General features: G+C 36.1%; 1 protein-coding gene across 14 annotated transcripts in view; it reads right to left on the reverse strand.

Moving 5' to 3' along the window:
* Window positions 1-25,351, reverse strand: part of BTBD10 (BTB domain containing 10) — an 87,269-nt gene that overhangs the window by 12,144 nt on the left and 49,774 nt on the right. For 13 of the 14 annotated variants that reach the window (XR_006208610.1, XM_042959353.1, XM_042959348.1 and 10 more), the window contains 4 exons: window positions 15,521-15,717; window positions 12,890-13,175; window positions 9,494-9,596; window positions 7,746-7,866 (listed from right to left, as the gene is read on the reverse strand). Coding sequence is in view for 13 of the 14 variants with exons in the window: in XM_042959348.1 (XP_042815282.1) it covers window positions 7,746-7,866; window positions 9,494-9,596; window positions 12,890-13,175; window positions 15,521-15,717 (707 nt within the window). In the remaining variant the exon portion in view is untranslated. Of the gene's footprint in view, window positions 1-7,745; window positions 7,867-9,493; window positions 9,597-12,889; window positions 13,176-15,520; window positions 15,718-17,417; window positions 17,555-25,351 lie in introns of those variants that run through there. The other variant, XM_042959354.1, reaches the window with a different exon arrangement.

Raw genomic sequence — 25,351 nt, forward strand, 5'->3', positions numbered from 1 at the left:
TCTCCCTGCACTGTTTTCTTAAACTGGCCACATCATCCCATTCATTTCTCAGAATCATCTCAGAAGAGTGCCGGGCATATAATAGGAACTTAAATATTTGTAGAATAAATAAGTGAATCCCTGATTCCTCTTTCATATCCTAACTCAATTATTCCCCAAGGCTTATCATGTCTACCTCTTAAATACACCTGGAATGGTGTCATTTCCTTCTCTGGAATACGCTAACTAAAGATAAGTGCAACATCTCTTATGCCTCATGCTTTTTTGCAGTGGGACCTTGACATCTCTTCCCAGGAGGTGGAGTCTAACCCTCCCCTTTAATGTAGGCTGGTTATACTGACTTGCTTTAACCAGGGGAGCATTGCAGAGGTGACAGTGTAGGACTTGTGGTTTTGCTTCGGTCTTGGGGAATGCTCACTTTCCAAATGCTTCCCAACCTAACCTAGTGTGCAGGTTTGGAGAAGTCCAAGATGCATGAAGAGGCCATGTGTAGGTACCCTGTTTGACAGTCCTAGCTGAACTCAGTCTTTGAGTCATCCGAGTGCAGGCAGCAGACATGTGAGTGAAGAAGCCTGCAGCCTTCTACGTCACCTCAGCCCTTCAATTATTCATAAGATGAGGACTCAGACATCGTGAAGCAGACAAAAGCCACCTCTACTTGGTCTGAGTTCTTGACCCACAGAATAAAAATGATTGTACTTTATGCTATGTCTGGAATGGTCTGTTGCAGAACAATAATTAACCCGAACACACTCCATCCCCAATGCCCACCCCCAAGTCCAAGTCATCCTTAACTCTCACCAAACTACTATAAAACCTAATCACATTCCCCCAACGTTTGCTTCGGCCCCTGTGTAATTCATCTTCCCCTCAGCAGCCAAATTATGCATCTCCTCTAGTTTGAATCTGTCACGGCTTATACTATCCTTAAAATAAAAGTCCCAGATCCCCAACTTGGTCCATAAAGGTCTGTTACATGAAAAAGGAGATCACACATCAATGTGTACTGTCCTTTAAAAAAATATTTTCTTTAAACACTACATATAGCCCACATAAGTCTTACATATGTATATATACATCATATATATATATATATATATATATATATATATATATGTATATCCCCTACATATAAATTTAGTCTAGCCCGTATTTCTCTCCTGAACTGTAAACATGTATACCCAATGCCCCACTAAGCATTTCCACTTGGATGTCTAGTAAGGGTTTCAAATTTAACATGTCCCAAATCAAGCTTCTAAATTTCTGCTCCCTATGACGTCTCCCCCATCTCACTTAATGGCAACTCCACATTTCAAGTTAAAGTTCTCTTCTGGGGCGCCTGGGTGGCTCAGTTGGTTAAGCGTCTGGCTCTTGACTTTGACTCCGGTCTTGATCTCATGGTTCGTGAATTCAAGCCCCACATCAGGCTCTGTGCTGGCAGTATGGAGCCTGCTTGGATTCTCTCTCTCTCCTTTCCCCCCTACTCTCTCCCTGCCCCTCCCCTGCTCACATCCTCTGTCTCTCTCTCAAAAAAAGAAAAAAAGTTCTCTTCTCTATTCCCCATCCCATATTCCGTTAGCTAGCAAATCCCACAACTCTACCATCTAACATGTCCAGAATTAGATCACCTCCCACTGCTTCCACCCTGATTTAAGCCACCACTATCTCTTACTTGAATTATGGCAACAGCGTCCTAATTATCTCTTTGCTTTTACCTTATTTCTCCTTGCAGTCCATTTCCAACACACCAGCAAAGAGTAATCCTTTTAAGCCACAGTCAGATCAGGACTACAGCACCACACAACTCTACATGAAATTCTGTGTGACCAGTGCCCCGTGAAATGGTACAACACGGCAACCTCACAGATCATATCACTCCTCTGTTCAAAACCCTCCAATGGCTTCCCATCTCACTCAGAATAAAAGCCAAAAGATAAAGGCCCTACATGACCTAGGTCCCCACCTAACCTCATCTCCTACTACGAACACTCTAACTTCCTTTACTCCAACTCTTTGCTGCTCTCAAATATGCCAGGCAAGCTGCCTCAACGGTTGCACTCATTGTTAGCCTCTGCCTGAAATTAAATTTTCCTTTCCAAGTAAGGCTTCTCTGGCTATTCTATGTCCCTTCCTTACTTCTTCCCCCTCCTCAGCACCTATCACTAACATACCATATGTTACTTGTTTACCTGGTTTATTGTGTATCTTCCCCCAAAAAGTATTAAGTTCCATTAGAACAGGAAGTTTTGCCTGGTTTGTTCATGCTGTATCCCCAGAACTCAGAAGAGAATGGTACAGAATGAACAGTCATCAGATAGTTGTCCAGTTAATAAATTTTGTTTTCTCCCTACTCCTCTGGCCTTATTTCTCACCTCTCACACTCCATCCCTCCACTCTCGCCACACTTCCCTTCTTTCAGTTCGTTAGGTGTGTCATATTCCTTCCAACCTGACAGCCCCTGCAAACACCTTTTCTGCTGCCTGCAACAGTCAGCATCTTATCCTCTTCACCACCCCTTTAGGTGTTAGCTTTAATGTCAAGGAGATGATCTGCCATAGTCCCTTTACCACACACTTCTCATAGCATCTCATTTCTTCACTGCATTTTTCACAGCTTTTTATTACTTGTCGAATGCCTGTCTTCCCCACTAGACTATAAATGCCATAAAGGCAGGGACAATGTCTTATCCATCACTTCGTATTTATATTTATACTCATTCATATTTATTCTCACTCATACTACATACATGGAACTCCTAGAAAGCTTGATTAAGAAGGGAGGGGATTATAAGTTAAGCAGTAAACTAGAAACACATAGCTGATACTTAAGAATTAAAGAATTGGAGGGGCGCCTGGGTGGCTCGATCGGTTAAGCGTCCGACTTCGGCTCAGGTCATGATCTCACGGTCCGTGAGTTCGAGCCCCGCGTCGGGCTCTGTACTGACAGCTCAGAGCCTGAAGCCTGTTTCAGATTCTGTGTCTACCTCTCTCTCTGCCCCTCCCCTGTTCATGCTCTGTCTCTCTCTGTCTCAAAAACAAGTAAACGTTAAAAAAAAACTTTTTAAAAAAAGAATTAAAGAATTGGAAATCCACACTGCATAGGAAATGTCTGAAGCCATAATGATGAATGGCATCACTTAGAATAAATGTACAGATTCTGTGAGAAAGAAGGTAGCTTAAGACAGAATGCTTGAGAATTACTACATTCAAGAGATATAGGAACAGGGAGCAAGTGAGAGAATAATAAACAGAAGACTTGAAAGAAGGATGTCAAAGAGCCAAAGGAAGAAAGAGTCTAGAAGAAAGGAGTGACTTAATAGTGAAACCTAAAGGAAATGCCTTTAAAGACAGGGATACCAGCCAGAATTATCACTACATTTTGAAACAACGTTCAAAATATTCTAGACAATTAAATAAGATATCTATCTATCTAGAGAGGGAGGGAGGGAGGGAGGGAGGGAGAAAGAATGAGTGTTATTTAGGGGTACTTAGGTGACTCAGTTGGTTAAGCATCCAACTCTTGATTTTGACTCAGGTCATGATCTCATGGTTTGTGAGCTTGAGCCCCACATTGAGCTCTGCACTACCTCTCTCTGCCCCTCCCTGACACTCATTCTTTCTCAAAATAAATACATATTTAAACAAGAATAAAAAAAAAAATAAAGTGTTATTTACAACAGAGTCAATTATCCACCAAGAATATATAAGAACCAACTGAAAAACTATTAGAAATAAAGAGAATCCTGTTAGATGGCTAAATACAAATGTACAAAATTCAGTAGTTTTCTCATATGTTAGCAGTTAGAAAATTTAAACATATTTTACACACAACAAAAATACAAAATATCAAAAAATAAAGAGCAGAAATAAAAATAAAACTTGAGGCCCCTGGGTGGCTCAGTCAGTTAAGTGTCTGACTTCAGCTCAGGTCATGATCTCGCGGTTTGTGGGTTCGAGCCTGGGTCAGGCTCTGTGCTGACAGCTCACAGCCTGGAGCCTGCTTCGGATTCTGTGTTTCCCTCTCTGCCCCTCCCCCGCTTGTACTCACGCGTGCGCTCGCTCTCTCTCAAAAATAAGTAAAATGTAAAAAAAAATTTTTTTAAAGAAATAAAAATAAAACTTAGTAAATAGCAGTTGGAGGAGACGGTACAGTAAATATGTTATCTTCTAAAACATTAACTTCAAATAATTCCAATGAAAAACTTAAAATATTTTATTTTTTGATTGTTTTTAATGTTTATTTTTGAGACAGAGTGCAAGCAGAGGAGGGGCAAAGACAGAAGGGGGAACACAGAATCCGAAGCAGGCTCCAGGCTCTGAGCTGTCAGCACAGAGCCTGATGCTGCAAGATGGTGACCTGAGCCGAAGTTGGACGCTTAAATGACTGAGCCACCCAGGCGCCCCTTCACTTAAAATATTTTAAATAATTGTTTTTTAATATCTACAACAGACATAGGTCAGATTTGAGTCTGAGGCTGAAGATTACATAGAGAGGAAAAGACTAATGGTACTAGAGAAGATGACAAGAATTGGAATAGGGTCCTAAAAAATGCATGAGGGATAAAATAATTTACTTATTTGGCAAATGTTTATTGAGTCCTTCCTTACCATGTGTTAGGCACTATGGACACAAGCTGGAAAGGTACAGTCCCTACCCTCAAGTTCAAACTGGTTTAATGCTACAAACTAAAAAAAATAGAGCAAGACAGAGAGAGAGAAAGAACACAGTCACTCTTGTCATTTAGGTGTCTCTCTGTTTCCATGACTCCATAACTAGGCTCTACCTCTGATCTCCCTTTCTCAATAGCTTTGATATAACTTTAGTTTTTTAGCCTTTGGTTGCAGTCCCATTGTGTCCTACCTACAGTGTCTTTCTTCTTGGGCCCTCCGAACTGGTGCTTTATTCAAACTTTAAATTTCATTTTCCATACCACTTTTACCCACGGATACTATATTTTCATTTCTTTTAGCCCTGGGCTTTCATTCCTGAGTTCAGCTGTGGTTTTCAAACCCTTATGTGGATTACAGTGTTTGCCTGAGAAGATGGACACTGAAGAAATTTACAGCATAGTTGGGGAGCTACTATTTGCCATAGAGTTCCTTCACTATATGGTAAGTTCTATGACAGAAGATTAAGAAGTCAGTTCCTTCCTGTACTAATCTGAACATACAATTCCTTCTGTCTGGAACATACTTTCTTTTCCCCTTCCTCCAGAAAGTTTCCTTAAGGCTCCACTCCTGAGTTAGGTACGGCTCCTATATTCTCATTTAGTACTCTATTATTTCTCTAACACCATAATATAATTTACTTGTCTGTCTTCCCCACAATACTACAAGCATCATGAAAGCAGGGACTCTGTCTTTTTTTTGTTGCCTTTCATATACCTAATATTTGGTATAAACTATGTGTTCAATAAAAATGCAGAAAATGACTGATAAGCCATTAAATAAGTTGTTATTAAAACATATTTGCTAATATAATTATTCACAATATACTTCCATGTAAAAATACTACAAAATAGCATGTACAATATGATACAATATTTTTTAAATTTACTTTTATTTCCTAATTTTGCTATCTTTTTTAAAAGGAAACCTGTATATAATACTATGTGTCAAGCACTATTCATTTCATCTTCACAACAACCCTGTGAAATAAGTAATATTATTGTCTCCATTTTAAAGATGAGGGAACTAAGAAACAAAGTTTTAAATAATTTGTCCAAAAAACCCAGGACTCTCTATTCAATAAACATTTAGTACTTGTATGGTTTTAAGTTAAGAGAGACAGACATCTTAGTGTAAAGTGCCATTCCAGTATACAGTTAAGACACATCTTAGCAGGAAAAAATGCAGTTTTGACTCAAGCCTACACCTACACTATCCTTTTATGTTTTTAAAAGGCCATTTTGTCTCTTCAAATTCTGTATAGTTTTAATAAAGTCTAAGAGAATCTCTACATTTTAAAAAACGTGTATTACAAATACTCTAGAAACAGTTACAAATAATTATTTAAAAGCCAAAAGTCTAGAAAAACCATTTGGCATGTATTTTACATAAAGACTCTTACCTTTAATTCCATAACAAATAAATGAGACTTAACAGTGATGACAAGGTCTATGTCCAAAGGATTACAAAACCAAATCCACATCAATTTTTTATCTGACAGTCACCAAAATTCAACATCTAATTATATGAAATGAAATTAAAAATGTTCCCATGAATAAAAACCACAGGACGTGAACTAAAAAATCTGTAATTATAATAATGCTCATGGTTTAGTAAAAACATTTTTCAAGATGTGAAAAAACAAACTTTGGTTGTGTTTACACATGTATGCTCTACCTGTCCAACTATCTGACTTTAAACTTTTAAATATCATTTATAGAGAAATGGACTCAGACGTGGACCAGCCACTTTGTCTCAACCTACTGATATTTTTATGGAGACTTTTTAAAGAATTTTTGGCAATAATAAAGTGGTACTTAGGGAAAAACTTAATAAGGCCACATATTTTCAATGAGAGCTTAACTAAGTATGAAAAAAAAAACAGCTATATTAAAGCATACAGTAGGTGCCTTAAATTTCTAAATAATATTTCCATTCCCAGTTTCTAACACACTAAACTTTTGAGAAGGTATGCCAAGCTAGTGTTGAGTTTAGGTTAATCAGGTAAAGATAACCATAAGGCTGAGATTAACAAGGTTATAACCATGCATAGGAAACTTTTTAAATGGCTTTCCACCGTATATAGGATAAAAATATAAGAACATGAGTTTGGATTTAAAGACTTTCCATAATGTGGTCCATTTATTTATTCCCATCTCCTTCTGGTACTGATACAAAGTCTCTGCTCCAACTAGTTGTTTTCAAAATATATCTTTTGCATCTTTATTCCAAAAATTTCAACATTAGAGTCACCTCCCTACTCTACTCTTTCTAAGTTATTCCTATTTATTCTTTACTACCTGCTTCTTCTGAACTCTTTCTCAATCCTTCTACCCCACAATAACCTCTCCTGAACTTCTTCAACCACTTAACATCCAAGTCAATATCTGAAAATTCTCCTATTCTATTTTAACCTTTCTGTGTATTATCACCCTTCCTCACCCCACCCCAGGCATGGCATAACAATGAGAGGGAGGGATGTTGTGGAGGTAGTGAGGGGAAAATATCAATCAAAAAGTTAGGATTTTCAAAGTTCTAGACTGCTCTGAGGCTGTTTGATGTTCTCAAAGTGACTTAGCCCTTTGTATGAACTGAGGGTTAAGTATCCAGTTTAAGATATGTAATGACAAATACTGTTTTTGAGAATTATTTTTATCTTCCACAGGGGCTTAAGATATTATTTCACATGCAAAGTACAAATATAATTAAATTTTTGGTTGATGTGATCTGAAGAGTGAAGCCAAATACCGTACTTGACCAAAGCCAGGGTTCCCAAGCTGGAAGATAAAGAGTTGCAACAAAAGACAGAGACAGGGATCAAGGAGGAAATCTGGGAGAGTCTACCAAATAATAAATACATGCATACATAAATATATACATAAAATTTCTAAAAAGTTTTGGAAAATTGCACAAGATCTTGTAAAGATCTCTGTAGACTTCCACAAATCATCTTGATGGTATTAGAATGCTTTATAATCCAATTAAATATTTGATGCCTAGGTAAATAGCACTATTTCAGGCTTTTCATTCCAATACTGTAACTCTGCAAACCACTTACACAAAAAACATCATACTTACTGAGATCTCTACATTTAATAGTACTATATTCAAAAGAAATACAAAGATAGTCGCATGCTTCTCTCAGTTCAGGAATAGATATGCCATCAGGACAACGGATTATTCCTGTTTTGTAGTAATCCTACAAAAAAAGTAAAGAATGCATAAAACATCTAGAGCACAAGGTGTCCAAAACCTTTTTATTAAAATTAAGCTGGCAGCATTTTCAAAAACAGTGGAGCTCTGAGATTTCTGAACTGTGGAATTTTAAAGTTAGATGGGACCTCAGTTCATCTAACCACTTCTTCATTTTACCAATATGAAAACTTGGGTTCACTGACTCACCCAGTCATACGATTATTTAATAGCAGAGGAAAGATTAGAACCCAGGTCTCCCCATTAATGATGCATTTCTTCTCTCTACTGTATCATGCCAATTCACATGTATTTTCCCCTCTGCAAGTTATTTTTCTATGTAACTATCATCAAATTTTTAAACTTTTTTTAAAAAAGAAAGGTAAGGGGCACCTGGGTGGCTCAGTTGGTTAAGTATCTGACTTCAGCTCAGGTAATGATCTCTTGGTTTGTGAGTTCAAGCTCTGCATCAGACTCTGCACTATCAGTGCAGATTCTCTCTCTGTCTCCCTCCCCTCTCCCTCTTTCCCAAAATAAATAAACTGAAAAAAAAAAAAAGTTAAGTGACAGATTTTAAGTTACCTTCAATATTACCTAGAAAATTGAGCAAAATTTATGGTTAATAAAGAACTTAAAAGTCATATCCAAATATTAAAATATATAAACAGAATGCACAGTTAGATATTCTTCCAAATACTATTCTTTGGTGTGTCCAATTTTATGATGAACAATCACTAGCCCTCATTTCTAAAATCTACTTGAAAAGTTGTTAAGGGTTAGCCCCCAAACTTCTTGTCACCTCTACTTGGAGGGTCAAGTGGAATTGTAAGCACTTATCCCCCAAATCAAGATCTCCCCCCCCCCTCCATCAAGCTTCCTTGGGGTTCTGAGCCACAATAACGCACTTAATAAAGCTGCTACACCAGTGGAAGCAAGATGTCTTCTGGTACTTGTCCAAGTACTAACAACCCAATCAAGATCAATTTCTTTTCCTATCTTGTACCTCAGGATCCCCCTGCCTACTTTCCCTAAAATTATTTCAGGAAACCGTATTTTCAGACTGTGGCATAAACTGTCACACACTATAAATCAAATCTTTATCACTAATTTGAAATTATAAGAAGGGACTCTAATACTAATTCAAATATTCATCAAAATAAAAGGTGAAAATCTCAAAACAAGGTTTAAAATGAAGATGCTAACAACTACATTTTGGAGATGACTTTTACATGTTCATAACTGTCCACAGTGCCAGCTATGTGCAATAAAATATTAAAATTCATATAGTCTCATTCATTCTCAGGTAGCAAAAAATGATCAACTTATTGTATTTAAGAGAATTAGGAAGGGAGGAGTAATATGACTCCAGAAGTATTATCACTAAACCCTTGAAAGAACTGCCTATTTATACCTAAGAGGTAAATCATCCCCTGTCCTATCTGTGCAAAAGTCATAAAATTCATTTATTTGTGTCGTATTACCTTTATGTACTAAAATAAAAATAAATGAAATGGTATTTTTTTAAAACAATATTCTGCATACAGATATACAAATCGAACTCTGCTTCCAGTCCAAGTACCTACCAAAAAGAGGTTATGTGATTTAGCAAATACACGTAAGAAACAAGCACTCACCAGAATAGCTCGAAACACAGTGGAGCCAATTCCCTCTGCCACTTCATACTCTCCCTTCTCATTGGGACGTGTAAAATTATGTTCTCTGCCAGATCCAAACATCCTATGATGATAAATAATTGAGAAATGTAACAAACACGATACTTCCTTCAGAGGGAAAATTTATTTCATGTACATAAGTAAAAAGGAATTAAAATTTATCAGATTAGTTCAAAACATTCTTTATTTTTATTTTTGACAGAGAAAGAGAAAGCATGCACACAAGCAGGGAAGGGGCAGAGAGAGAGAGAGAGAGAGAGAAAGAGGATCCCAAGCAGACTCCATGCTGTCAACACAGAGCCCTGATGCGGGGCTTGATCCCACAAACTGTAAGATCATGACCTGAGCTGAAACAAAGAGTCGGACACTTAACCAACTGAGCCATTGAGGTAGAGGTGCCCCTACCTCAAAAATTCTTATCAGCAATTTATTTTGGCAAATGTAACAAATGAAGAAATAGTAAAAGTACTTCCTTTCTGATGGGAGGGAACAAGAGTATAGATTCCCTATAAGCAAACAAAATCAAATGATAAAATTCTGAAGCTAAAGAAGTTTCCAGCTCCTGCTTCTCAGGGGGAAAAAAAAAAATCCATCAATCAATCAATCAGTCTAGGGGGAAAGATGATTTTTATAATAATCTTACCAGAAAGAAAAAGAAAAAGGAAACCATGTTATCTATGCCTTCTCCTTAAGACTGCTGCCTTCTTCACTTCAAAGTTAATGCTGTAGTGCAGCACATACAGGAAAAAGGAAGATGAGGCTGTTTCACTTTTCATAATTTTCACTATAAATCTAAGAAATATCACTCGGAATTCTTACACTTGCATCTTAGAACTGAAAAAAACAGCAATCAAATGCTCAGGTAGAGAGGAAGGAAGAAGTTAAGAGATGAATGAAAAGTTTAAACAAATGAGTAAAAAGCTCTTAATATTAATTTTTACATAAGAAAATACCAATTTCTATTTTTTCAAGTAATACTCTTGGCCCTTTAACAGTAACTATTTTGACAAGAGGCAACTTGCAGAATATGTTCTTTGAAATTTTCCCAATTTAAAAATTGTGATTAAAGGAAGTTGAACCTCAGAATTCCATGATACCATTGTTCCTAAAGTAAACATGGCTGAGTATTCCACTCAACAATTTCCCAATTTAAATTGTTTCCTCTTTTATTATAACACAGAAATCTACGAAAAACAAAGCTTTTTCATTTCAAAGTTTCCAAAAGAATGCCAAATGCTTTTTATAGTTCCCATGAATATTAATTTTCATTAATTACTCAACTGACATTGGAAAAGATGACTTCACTGATCTAAAAAAAAAAAAAAAAGACAACAGTCTTTCAGGAATCAAATGTCATGTAATTTTCTCAAAGACTTGAAATAAAAATAAACTTAATTTTTAAGTAATCTCTACACCCAATGTGGGGCTTGAACTTATAACACCGAGATCCCATGCTCTATAGCCTAAGCCAGCCAGGTGTCCCTTAAATACTTGAATTTTTTTTACAAAAGCAGAACACAGATCAATCTGGATACACACACACACACATATGCACACACACACATATGTTGTTGGGCTTTGTTTTTTCTTTTTTTAAAAAATGTAACATAACAAATGAAGCAAAATTTCAAATATCTACTTTTTAAGTGTGTTTCTTTAAAGTTTAGGTAAAAATAAAAAGTATTAATAGTGTCAAGTCATCCTCCTGACACCTCCCATCAATAATATCCCTTTGTGGGGTGCCTGGGTGGCTCAGTCGGTTAAGCGGCCAACTTCGGCTCAGGTCATGATCTCACGGTCCGTGAGTTTGAGCCCCACGTCGGGCTCTGTGCTGACAGCTCAGAGCCTGGCGGCTGTTTTAAATTTTTTTTTTTTTAATGTTTATTTATTTTTAAGACAGAGAGAGACAGAGCATGAACGGGGGAGGGTCAGAGAGAGGGAGACACAGAATCTGAAACAGGCTCCAGGCTCTGAGCTGTCAGCACAGTGCCCGACGCGGGGCTCGAACTCACGGACCGCGAGATCATGACCTGAGCCAAAGTCGGCCACCCAACCGACTGAGCCACCTAGGCGCCCCTGGCGCCTGTTTTAGATTCTGTGTCTCCCTCTCTCTGACCCTCCCCTGTTCATGCTCTGTCTCTCCCTGTCTCAAAAATAAATAAAACATTAAAAAAAAAAGTTAAAAAAAAAAAATAACACCCCTTTGTGCTGCTAAAAATACATGAAAGCCATAATTATTTTTTTCCTGAGAGATATAAAGTCTAATTGCCAATGTTAAAAGGAGCATTTATTTGAAAATGTAGTGTCATACGTTAGCTTTTATTCTATACGCAGAGATACTAAGAAATCACACATACACATACACACAGACACATTCTAAATAGTTGGTTCCTCATATGTGACCTAGAAAAAAAAACAAGTTTTTTCTACATGTTAACTTCTATTCCATTTATATCCTCTTTCTTTTTATACTTGAGTGAATAGAAAAAGATACTAATTTTACAATGAAAAGGTATTTGATCCTAGTTTAGGACACGTTGAAAAATCAAGTGTATATTGACTGTATCATTCTTAAGACTGCAGTTCCCACAACTACAAACTACGTTAATCTTTACTCTGAACCAGCAAAGATTTGAGGATGGCTAGTACCTCTCCTTCATTCTACTAACTACTTGTTAATAATGTTTCTTTTTTTTAAGTATCTACATCAAACTGACAATTTATGCTGACTTTTCAGATAACCAACCTGGTGGGTTTTTTTCTTTAAACAATGCTGATGCCTGCTATATTCGGTGGTTGAATTTGGGAGCCCCCAGGTGAAGAAAGCACATTATTTCTGTTAAATTTACCTTGTCACATACACTTTAAGGTTTTCGGCTGTGCAGATCGTTTGGGACCCTATCTTCATTAACTAATATATGCATTTGTTTTTCCTGCTGATACAGCAAAGATGGTTAGAAATAAAACTAAGTTCAAGAGGTGCCTGGGTGGCTCAGTCGGTTAAGCATCTGACTCTTCGTTTCAGCTCAGGTCATGATCTCATCATTTGTGGGATCAAGCCCCGCGTCGGGCTTCGCTTCTGCCTGTTTGGGATTCTCTCTCTGCCCCTCCCCACACACACTCCCTCTCAAAATAAATAAAAAATAAAAATGAACTAAAAAAAAAAACTTAAGTTTAAGATCTGGCTCTACCACTTTCTAGTTGTATTAACTTGAACACTTTATTTAACCTCCAAAGCTCAGTTCATCTGTACCAACAGCAATGTTACATTCCAAGAAAGAATTACTATAAAACATAAATAAATAAAATAATGTGAAAGTGCTTTATAATACTACAAAGAACGGCAATAATACAAACCTGCCCAACATTGTATTTGGCTGTGCAGTAAAAATGGATGGGTCTACAACAAATCTAGTGTTATCCACTATCAGTGTTACTCGCTCCGACGTTCTTACATTCCGAGCTCCTTCTTTTGCATTTTCATATACAAACACCATCTCCCCAGATGTCTTACAGCTACCATCTGAACTTGACTGACTACTGTTTCTGCTGCTGTTCCCGGCACTGCTACTAGAACCATTTGGAGATGCCTTCTGAGGACGAGGACTGCTTGGACGAGAGGAACTGTGGTCTTTTTCTCGTTCTGAAAGAAAGATGTTTAAAAAAGCTATGCAAATTGTCCTCTAAAAAATTCAAAATCCACATATAGCTTCTAAAAATCCTGATGTAGAAAAGTTGTTTTAAATCACACTATTTCTCCTTTTTGATTTCAAGTAATATTTCCACAGAACACCATAAATATTATTTCCCAGCAATAAAACCTAAAACATCAAAATGTTTTCTAAATTAATTGTTGTAGATTTTTTTTAAAGATGTACTGATGGCTAATGCTGACCCAGACCAATCAAAATTAAGGGAAATTTTATGATATTATTGTAAATACACAGAAACCCAAGAACAGAATAGTCTTCCAACTCAAATAACTAAGCAATGAAAGCTAGTAAATGATTAATAAAAATACCAATTTTAACTGTCCTAAATTCTAAAAGTATTAGTACTATTCTGAGAACACAAAGTACAAACTTAGGACTCTCACTATGTTAATGAGAGCATTACCAAACTAGTAATTTATCTCACAAAAGCAAGGTCCCAAAGGAAGAAAAAAAGTCACTAAGGACACAGAAAGTATTTGTATTTTTCAAATGACTTTTAATGTCTCCCAAATAAAATGGCTTCAACAGCTGATGCTATAACTTTTGCTTGAATAAAAGTACTGCCACAAATTTTATAGGACCATATGATTACTATCTATAATTTTAATTAGGTAGGAAATAGTGTTAAAATTCAGAAGATACTCTTTAGCTGTTCTAATATTCTACAAAGGGAAAATTAAAACTAAGATTAGATTCTGTGGTAAATTCCCTTTAGAGGCTAGATAACTAAACTTTAAAGGTGACCTAAAAATGTACCTCCATCTCATCAGATTCATCAGCTTCTGCCAAATTCCTCCATGAGTCAGGCTACTTAGAACACTCTGTACAGCTTTACTGATTATATAATTAGGTCGGCTATATCTCCAGAGATATTCTGACACCTCCATTTTATTGCCTGTTTCCAGAATGCTGGTAGCATCCCAAAAGCAAAATTTGCTGAATAAAATCATTTATTACACCCTCCTATTCTCTTCCCAGGTAATGAACTTAGCATACAACAACTTATTTATACTTGTGTTGATTTCTGGCTTATCAGTGCTAGTTTGACTTTAAGGACCTACTTTGATATTGATATGATAACTTCTCTGTATAATTAGGCCCTAAGATGAACGATTTTGATTTATAACAATCAAAAACAGGGGTGGTTGGCTCAGTTGGTTAAGCATCTGACTTCAGCTCAGGTCATTATCTCACAATTAGTGAGTTCAGGGCCCCGCTGACAGCTCAGAGCCTAGAGCCTAGAGCCTGATTTGGATTCTGTCTCTCCCTCTCTCTTTGCCACTCCCCTGCTCGCACTGTCTCTCTCAAAAATGAATAAGCATTAAAAAAAAATTTTGGAACAATCAAAAACAACCTCAAATATTAAGTCAAGGTATTAAATTTGCCCCTTCCCCAGAGGCAAATGAAAATCAGCATGCTTGGGGCGCCTGGGTGGCTCAGTCGGTTAAGCGTCCGACTTCGGCTCAGGTCACGATCTCGCGGTCCGTGGGTTCGAGCCCCGCGTCGGGCTCTGGGCTGATGGCTCAGAGCCTGCAGCCTGCTTCCGATTCTGTGTCTCCCTCTCTCTCTGACCCTCCCCCGTTCATGCTCTGTCTCTCTCTGTCGCAAAAATAAATAAACTTAAGAAAAAAAATTTTTTTTAAATAAAAAAAAATAAGAAAATCAGCATGCTCAGACTGCTTACGCACCTCTGCTTCAGACTGGTGCATGCATTATAGTCACACAATGTATTTACCTCAAGTATAATAATGTTCATTTATAGTAATAAGTAGGAAGAAAAAGACCTGAGCTACTTGTCAAGAAAACAAAACACTTCACACCTTCTTTTTCGTCTTGTTTTTTGAATTAAAAATTCTGTCAAAATTCAAAATAAATTACATGATGGTTATTCTAGCTTTTACTTCCTTTTCTAGCATGATTAACCAAGAATTACTATCAATAGTTTACTACAATTTTAAAAAATAAACCACTGCCATGTATCTCATAAGATAAAAATCAATTTGAAAGATTTAAAAAATCTACTTATCACAGTTTTAAAGCCTTTTTAAAATCACTTCTTTTAGAAGACTGTCCTAGATTCTTTAAAAAAAATTCATTTTTAAGTCTCATTTAATAAACTGATCTTTTCATAGCAAGAAGCTAAGTTTAAATAGAAGCAACTGAATAGAAGTTAATTTTACCTTGAAGTACTACGCACAATTCACTGTCATTACTGCTTTAACAAGGTAACTGCATGCTTATAAAAACGTCAGGAAGGTTAGTGAATTTTACATACCAACATGGTGCTGTCGTGTTGGAGAAGTAACATTTCTAATGCAAGGAGTGAGCTGAGATTCCGTTCTTTCATGAGATGAATCTCGCGATCTGTCACTTGACCTTCTTCTATCTCTTGATCGTTCATGTCCCCCACTAGCACCATGTAGACTCATTTTGGTGTGGTCAACAACTCCTTTAGCAACACGTGCGGGAGTACTAATAAGTCAGAAAACAAAATTAACCATAAAAGTAGAACGTAAGATTACAAATGCTTTTAAAGAAAAAAGCAATTAACATAAAACTACTACTATTTTGAAGTGTAAGAATCAAATGCTACTTTACAATTCTGAAATGCAATTTACCTTAAACTTGTAGGTTTTATAAATTCTGAAACATTGTATCTTTAAAGATCATATAATCCAATTCAGTTTTTTTAAGAATGACAAAACTAAAGCCCAGAAATGTTCATTAACTTTTGAGTTAGTATAGTAGTAATAGTAGTCGACACCACCGACATCTCCTAAATATTGTTCAAATACTTTGCTCTCTTTGATTTGGGGGATGGGGAGGTGGAGCAAGAACACCAGCTTCTGGAACTCTTAAAAAAATGAGGTATGGGACAAAGTAATTAGTTTCCTAGCCAAATAAAATACGTCTACATGCTAACTTTAATCAGCTAATTTTGATTTTGACTAACTCTTCATAATTTTTCAAAATCATTTCTCTAAAAACTTTACTATGCTGTGTAAAGTCACAGAATTGAAAATTTTAAAACATCTTAGGTAAATCTGCTCATGAGAAGTGAATAACTGAGAATGATGATTAATGTGGTTGACAGAATTCAGTAACAAAATTATTTATAAACTTGTATGTACTATGTGCACAATGCTATAAAGAAGCACCCTCAAGGAACTTATGATTTAAGTGTAGCAGTAATACATGAACATGTAGAAATTTAAACAAGAGTTATCTCAAATTTCACATGTAAAATGGCTAAATATATCTTAAATATTTAATAAACAAGTTACAGATAATAAATGCTTTAAGATCTCAGAAGAATAAGACATCACTATAAAGTTAAACACTGGTGAACCAAGGTGCTGGCAAATAAAATTTTAATAATCAAAATACATTGCAGGTAGGAAAACTGACAGAACAGAGCCAGACCTAATTAATATACTGGAAATTTACCATCTTAGCATATATCATGGTTCATGGTTTAAAAATACTACAGTTTCTTATAAACAAAAATAGAAGAAACTTCACAGCTTTAGAGAAATACAGACTTAGAATCGATTTGTACTTGAATACTTAATTGCTCAACGTTGTTGAATATTACTTAACATTTTGAAACCTTAGCTTCCTCATGTGTAAAATACAGGTTCGATTTACTCTGTAGGCTTAATATAAGGATTAAAAGAAGTATAAGCAAGCTACCAGCAATGTACCTGCACAAAAGAATCACACATTAAATACTAGTTTAGTTAGGACCGATGAAGATATTAAAGTTCACTTATGAGACTGCTCAGTCACGAGATATTTAGTAGATATGCTAGTAACACTGTAACTCAAGCCTTTTGATTCATTCCAGGGCCCCCTCCATAATATTACCCTGCACTCCATCACTGAAACCACACTAATTAAAATTTAATCTTCTTGATTTCATTTTAAATTCCATAGTGCTTCAGGGTCATCTCCTCTGTTGGCCTATTACCTATAATTCTTTGTTATTTTAGTGGTTTCTTTCATTATGAAAATCAGTCATCACCTCATTGTAACAGACTACAAAGATAAAAGATAAGGCCAATTTTTGCATTTACCCTAAGAGTTACTTGTAGGAAAATAAAGACAACCTATCACCCTTTGTCAGTTGTCTTTCATAAACCTATAGAAAAAATAAAAAATTGTACTACCACCTTCTTTCAGTGAAAGAGATCAGAGTAGGATTGCATCTTTGAAACGTATTTTTTCTTCGAATAGAAAATATTCTACTGCATTCATGGTAAAAACCTTAGAGTAGAAACAATGGACTTTCTGGTTTATGTCCTAAAGTAGGAAAAAGAAAGCAATCTACAATAACGGAAGGATTATATATTGAAAAAATTAACTCCTCAAATTATTCTAGCAGTTAAGTTTTAAATGTGTCAAGAAGCGCATTTTCAAAATATGAATCTAACTGATAATCTAATGGATATGGTATATACAACAACTACAACTAAGGCAAATGCAGGACAAATTTCAGTTTGAGCAAGGGCCAAGCAGACTGATTAATTGAAAAAACGTTTCCACCAGACATCCCTGTAACTGAAACATTAAATACTACTAAGCATTCTGCTAAAATACTGGCTTTGCTTCTAAACTGTATAGATTTTAAATAAATACAAAAGTTGTCATAATACACTTCCATTCTTTCTTTTCATTCCCAAGTGGAATGTACTCTGAATCAGATCTTCAAAACCAGATGTCATGGAAGACTAATGATGTCCTACTTTATTTAATTAAATAATTTTAGATCAGAAAAGCACTCCAAGGGCAAAAATAATTAACATGTGTAAAAGAAAATGAGGACAAGCAAGTTCAGAGGGGATAAGTCTGCTTCATGCTGCATTTAAAAGAGTTGGAGATATGTGACTGACATCTATTTCTAGTCAAGACAAAATAACAAGGACTGCATTTACTTTCCTATCTGGAAAAATAACCAAAATGGATAAAATATATAAAACAATGGTTTGCAAGACACAGCATATCAGCAAAGAAAGAGTGATCCCTGAAAGATCAAAAACAAAGGAGATAACTGCTCCAAATTACGGTCTTCGAGTTTCCAGGGGCACCTGGGTGGCTCAGTTGGTTAAGCATCTGACTCTTGATTTCGGCTCAGGGCATGACCTCAAGGTTCATGAAATCGAGCCCCACATTGGGCTCACTCTGACAGTACAGAGACTGCTTGGGATTCTCCCTGCCTCTCTCTGCCCCTTCCCTGTTAACACAGTCTCTGTTTCTCTCAAAATAAATACACTTTAATAAGTAAATAAATGAATAAAAAATAAAGGGGGGGAATGAATTTTCAGGCAAACACACAAAGATGAATGAATTCATCATGAGCAGACCTGCATTATTAAGAAGAGTTATAGGAAGCCTGTTAGAAGAAAAAGTAATGCTAGATGAAAATATGAATCTACATAAAGGAATGAAGAACACTGGAAATAATAACTGCCTGGGAAGATATAGGCTTTTTTAATTGTTTAAATCTCTTTAAAGGATTAAACAATAATTGTAATACAGCATGTGGTTTATAGCATACACATATAACTATAATAGCATAGTTTGGGAGGAGAGACACAGAAGTACACTACTGTGGCTCTTAAACCATTTCTTGTGTTCTGTAATATCATTTGAAGATAGGCTAATAAAGATGTGTATTATAAGCCCTAAAGCAACCACTAAAGTAGAGAAATAAAGAATTACAGCTAATAAGCCAACAAAAGAGGAAACAAAACTGTAAAAAAAAAAAAAAATACAATTAATCTAAAACAGGGCAAAGGAAAAAGGGGGAGGATGGGGACACAAGGACAAATGGGACAAATAGAAAATAAACAGCAAGATGACAGACTTAACCTTAATCATATCTATCATTACATTAAATGTAAGTGGCCCAACCCACAAAAGATTATCATTACACTGGATACATAAGTCAGACCCATCTATATGCTGCCTACATGAAACACACTTTAAATATAAAGCTACAAAGAGGTACAATATTAATGGATAATGAAAGATAAAACATTGTAAACACTAATCAAGAGTAAGCCAAAGTAGCTATGTTAATATCAGACAAAGCAGACCACAGAACAAAGAACATGACCAAGGCATTTCATAAGAATAAAGGAACATATTCATTAAAAGCACATCCCAGGGGTGCCTGAGTGGCTCAGTTAGTTGAGCTTCCAAATCTTGATTTCAGCTCAGGTCATGATCCCAGGTCTATGGGATCAAGCTCCTCTGCATTGGACTCCATGCTGGTCATACAGGCTGCTTGGGATTCTCTCTTTCCCTCTGCCCCTCACCCCCACTCATGCTCTCTCAAAAAATTAAATAAAAAATAAAACAAATAAAAGCATGTCCCAAAAGTCCTTCTGCCTCATAACAGAGCTTCAAGATACATGAAGCAAAAACTACAAATATAAAATTACAAGAACTCCACAATTATGACCAGAGATTTCAATACTCTCCTTCTAATACTTAATGGAGCAAGTAGGCAGAAAATCAGAAAGATGAATACAATTTGAACACTAATAACTGCCTTGACCTAATTGACATTTATAGAACATTTAACCCAGTAAGAGCAAAAACTTCATGTGTTTCACATCCACACAAAACATTTACCAAGACAGACTATATTCTGGGCACCAAAACAAGTCTCGATAAATTTAAAAGAATTTAAACACATACAATATGTCCTCTGATTACAATGGAATTAGATTAAAATTTAGTAACAGAACGATATATGGAAATTTCCCAAATATTTGGAAATTACATAACATCTTTTAAATAACCCATGGGGCAAAGAAGCAAAAGGGAAAATGGAAAATGTTCAAGTAAAAAAACCCCAACATAATCAAAATTTGTAGAATGGCACGACATTATAGTAGTGGTTAGGGAGCAAATTATAGCATTACCCGTCTACATTAGAAAAAAAAAAAGAAAGTTCTTAAAAAAAAAAAAAAAACCACCTCAGTTTCACCTTAAGAAACTCAACAAAACTAGGGGTGCCTGGGTGGCTCAGTTGGTTAAGCATCCAGTTACGGCTCAGGTCATGATTTCATGGTCTGTGGTTTCGAACCCCCTGTCAGGCTCTGTGCTGACAGCCCAGACCTGGACCTGCTTCAGATTCTGTGTCTCCCTCTCTCTCTCTGACCCACCTCTGTTTGTGCTCCACCCCCACCCCTCAAAAATAGTAAATAAACAAACATTTAAAACAAGAAAAAGAAACTAAACAAAGACTAAATCAAACCCAAAGTATAAAAATCATTAATAAAGCTCAGAGTACAAAGCAGAATTAATAGAACACAGAAAAAGAATAGGTAAAATCAATGAAAACAAAACCTAATTTCTTTGGGGGGGAACAAATTTATAAACCTTTAGCCAGACTGGGAAAAAAATAAGATACAAATTTCGAGTATCAGAAATGAGAAAATTGACATTCTACAAAGGTCACCTATATTTAAAGAGTAATAGAAGAATATTATAAATAACTTTATGCAAATAAATTCATCAACTTTGAAAAACTGCTCAAATTCCAAACTACCAAAACTCACTCCAGAAGAAACAGATAAGGTGCATAGCTCTATTTCTATTACAGAAATTGAATTTGCAGTTAAGAACTTTCCCTCTAAGAAAACTCCAGGCCCAGATGGCTTCACTGACGAACTTCGCCAAGCACTTGAGAGATATAACACTAATACCTACATAAACTCCTCCAGAAAACTGAAGAAAACATATGTCCTAATTCATTCTATGAGGTCAGCATTACCTAGGTACCAAAACCAGACAAAGCCTTACAAGAAAACTAAAAACTGACATCCCTCAGAATATGCATATTTTCAACAAAATTTTAATAAGCCAAATAGAGCAATATATACAAATGTCACATCATGATCTAATGAGATTCATCCTAAAAATGCATGATTGTTTGAATACTCAAAATCAATTACTATGTCAATTATACTTCAATAAAAGACTCTTTCCTCAATCAATATAATTCACCATATTAACAAATTAATGAAGAAAAATCTGTATCTCACTAAACATACAAAATACATTTGGCAAAATACAAAACCCATTCCTGATTAGGGAAAGAAAAAGAAAAACCCACCTCTCAGCAAAAGTAGGAATACAACAGAATTTCATGAACTGGACAAAAGATATTTATGGAAAACCTACAACCAACATCATACTTATACAAAGATGTCCACTCTCACCACTTTTATTCACCAATGTACGAAAGATTCTAGCCAGAGAAATATGCCAAGAAAAAGACATTGAAGGCACACAGATTGGAAAAGAAGTAAAGCCAACCTTATATGCAGACAATATAATCATCGATTGTAGAGTCTAGTACAAAAAGTTACTAGAACTAATGAGTTTATTAACAAGGTTACACAGGGAACCAACCCATGCACAAATGAAAATCTGCGTACAACTTCTGACTCCCCCAAAATTTAATAGCCTACTGTTCACCAAAAGCCTTACTTATAAACAGTTGATTAAAACATATTTTGTATGTTATATGTATATTATAATAAAGTAAGCTAAAGAAAACGTTAAGAAAATCATAAGGAACAGGAAATACATTTACAGCACTGTATGTATACTTATTGAGAAAAACAAAAATCCACGTGTAAGTAGTCCCACACAGTTTAGATCCATGTTGTTCAACGGTCTCTATACTAGCAACAAAATAACCAGAAATTGAAATTTTAAAACAACACTATTTACAATAGAATTAAAAACTTGAAATATATAAGGATAAATCTGACCAAAGATGCCAAAAACTACAAAAACATTGCTGGGAGTAATTTAAAAAGACCTAAATAAATGGAAAAATTTACCATGGTCACAAGTCAAATAATTCAATATTGTTAAGATAGCAATTCTCCCCACAAGTTAATCTACAGATCTTTTTTTTTTTTTCAATATATGAAGTTTATTGTCAAATTGGTTTCCATACAACACCCAGTGCTCATCCCATAAGGTGCCCTCCTCAATACCCCTCACCCACCCCCCCCTCCCTCCCACCCCCCATCAACCCTCAGTTTGTTCTCAGTTTTTAAGAGTCTCTTATGCTTTGGCTCTCTCCCACTCAAACCTCTTTTTTTTTTTTTTCCTGCCCCTCCCCCATGGGTTTCTGTTAAGTTTCTCAGGATCCACATAAGAATGAAACCATATGGTATCTGTCTTTCTCTGTATGGCTTATTTCACTTAGCATAACACTCTCCAGTTCCATCCATGTTGCTACAAAGGGCCATATTTCATTCTTTCACATTGCCACGTAGTACTCCATTGTGTATATAAACCACAATTTCTTTATCCATTCATCAGTTGATGGACATTTAGGCTCTTTCCATAATCTGGCTATTGTTGAGAGTGCTGCTATAAACATTGGGGTACAAGTGCCCCTATGCATCAGTACTCCTGTATCCCTTGGGTAAATTCCTAGCAGTGCTATTGCTGGGTCATAGGGTAGGTCTATTTTTAATTTTTTGAGGAACCTCCACCCTGTTTTCCAGAGTGGCTGCACCAATTTGCATTCCCACCAACAGTGCAAGAGGGTTCCCGTTTCTCCACATCCTCTCCAGCATCTATAGTCTCCTGATTTGTTCATTTTGGCCACTCTGACTGGCGTGAGGTGATATCTGAGTGTGGTTTTGATTTGTATTTCCCTGATGAGGAGCGATGTTGAGCATCTTTTCATGTGCCTGTTGGCCATCCGGATGTCTTCTTTAGAGAAGTGTCTATTCGTGTTTTCTGCCCATTTCTTCACTGGGTTATTTGTTTTTCGGGTATGGAGTTTGGTGAGCTCTTTATAGATTTTGGATACTAGCCCTTTGTCTGATATGTCATTTGCAAATATCTTTTCCCATTCCGTTGGTTGCCTTTTAGTTTTGTTGGTTGTTTGCTGTGCAGAAGCTTTTTATCTTGAGGAGGTCCCAGTAGTTCATTTTTGCTTTTAATTCCCTTGCCTTTGGGGATGTGTCAAGTAAGAAATTGCTACGGCTGAGGTGAGAGAGGTCTTTTCCTGCTTTCTCCTCTAGGGTTTTGATGGTTTCCTGTCTCACATTCAGGTCCTTTATCCATTTTGAGTTCATTTTTGTGAATGGTGTAAGAAAGTGGTCTAGTTTCATCCTTCTGCATGTTGCTGTCCAGTTCTCCCAGCACCATTTGTTAAAGAGACTGTCTTTTTTCCATTCTTTCCAAGAATATTTGTCAAAGATCTTTCCAAGATCTATTTGTCAAAGATTAGTTGGCCATACTTTTGTGGGTCTAATTCTGAGGTTTCTATTCTATTCCATTGATCTATGTGTCTGTTTTTGTGCCAATACCATGCTGTCTTGATGATTACAGCTTTGTAGTAGAGGCTAAAGTCTGGGATTGTGATGCCTCCTGCTTTGGTCTTCTTCTTCAAAATTACTTTGGCTATTCAGGGCCTTTTGTGGTTCCATACAAATTTTAGGATTGCTTGTTCTAGCTTCGAGAAGAATGCTGGTGCAATTTTGATTGGGATTGCATTGAATGTATAGATAGCTTTGGGTAGTATTGACGTTTTGACAATATTTATTCTTCCAATCCATGAGCACGGAATGTTTTTCCATTTCTTTATATCTTCTTCAATTTCCTTCATAAGCTTTCTATAGTTTTCAGCATACAGATCTTTTACATCTTTGGTTAGATTTATTCCTAGGTATTTTATGCTTCTTGATGCAATTGTGAATGGAATCAGTTTCTTTATTTTTCTTTCTGTTTTATTTATTTTCTTTCTTTCTGTTGCTTCATTATTAGTGTATAAGAATGCAACTGATTTCTGTACATTGATTTTGTATCCTGCAACTTTGCTAAATTCATGTATCAGTTCTAGCAGACTTCTGGTGGAGTCTGTCGGATTTTCCATGTAAAATACCATGTCATCTGCAAAAAGTGAAAGCTTAACTTCATCTTTGCCAATTTTGATGCCTTTGATTTCCTTTTGTTGTCTGATTGCTGATGCTAGCACTTCCAACACTATGTTAAACAACAGCGGTGAGAGTGGACATCCCTGTCGTGTTCCTGATCTCAGGGGAAAAGCTCTCAGTTTTTCCCCATTGAGGATGATGTTAGCTGTGGGATTTTCATAAATGGCTTTTATGATCTTAAATATGTTCCTTCTATCCCGACTTTCTCGAGGGTTTTCATTAAGAAAGGATGCTGAATTTTGTCAAAGGCCTTTTCTGCATCGATTGACAGGATCATATGGTTCTTATCTTTTCTTTTATTAATGTGATGTATCACATTGATTGATTTGCGAATGTTGAACCAGCCCTGCAGCCCAGGAATGAATCCCACTTGATCATGGTGAATAATTCTTTTTATATGCTGTTGAATTTGATTTGTTAGTATCTTATTGAGAATTTCTGCATCCATATTCTTCAGGGATATTGGCCTATAGTTCTCTTTTTTTACTGGGTCTCTGTCTGGTTTAGGAATCAAAGTAATGCTGGCTTCATAGAATGAGTCTGGAAGTTTTCCTTCCCTTTCTATTTTTTGGAAAGCTTGAGAAGGACAGGTATTATCTCTGCTTTAAATGTCTGGTAGAACTCCCCTGGGAAGCCATCTGGTCCTGGACTCTTATTTGTTGGGAGATTTTTGATGACTGATTCAATTTCTTCACTGGCTATGGGTCTGTTCAAGCTTCCTATTTCCTCCTGATTGAGTTTTGGAAGTGTGTGGGTGCTTAGGAATTTGTCCATTTCTTCCAGGTTGTCCAGTTTGTTGGCATATAATTTTTCATAGTATTCCCTGATAATTGCTTGTATCTCTGAGGGATTGGTTGTAATAATTCCATGTTCATTCATGATTTTATCTATTTGGGTCATCTCCCTTTTCTTTTTGAGAAGCCTAGCTAGAGGTTTATCAATTTTGTTTATTTTTTCAAAAAACCAACTCTTGGTTTCATTGATCTGCTCTACAGTTTTTTTAGATTCTATATTGTTTATTTCTGCTCTGATCTTTATTATTTCTCTTCTTCTGCTGGATTTAGGCTGTCTTTCCTGTTCTGCTTCTATTTCCTTTAGGTGTGCTGTTAGATTTTGTATTTGGG

The sequence above is a fragment of the Panthera tigris genome, chromosome D1 (assembly GCF_018350195.1).
Source record: "Panthera tigris isolate Pti1 chromosome D1, P.tigris_Pti1_mat1.1, whole genome shotgun sequence".
NCBI lineage: Eukaryota > Metazoa > Chordata > Mammalia > Carnivora > Felidae > Panthera > Panthera tigris.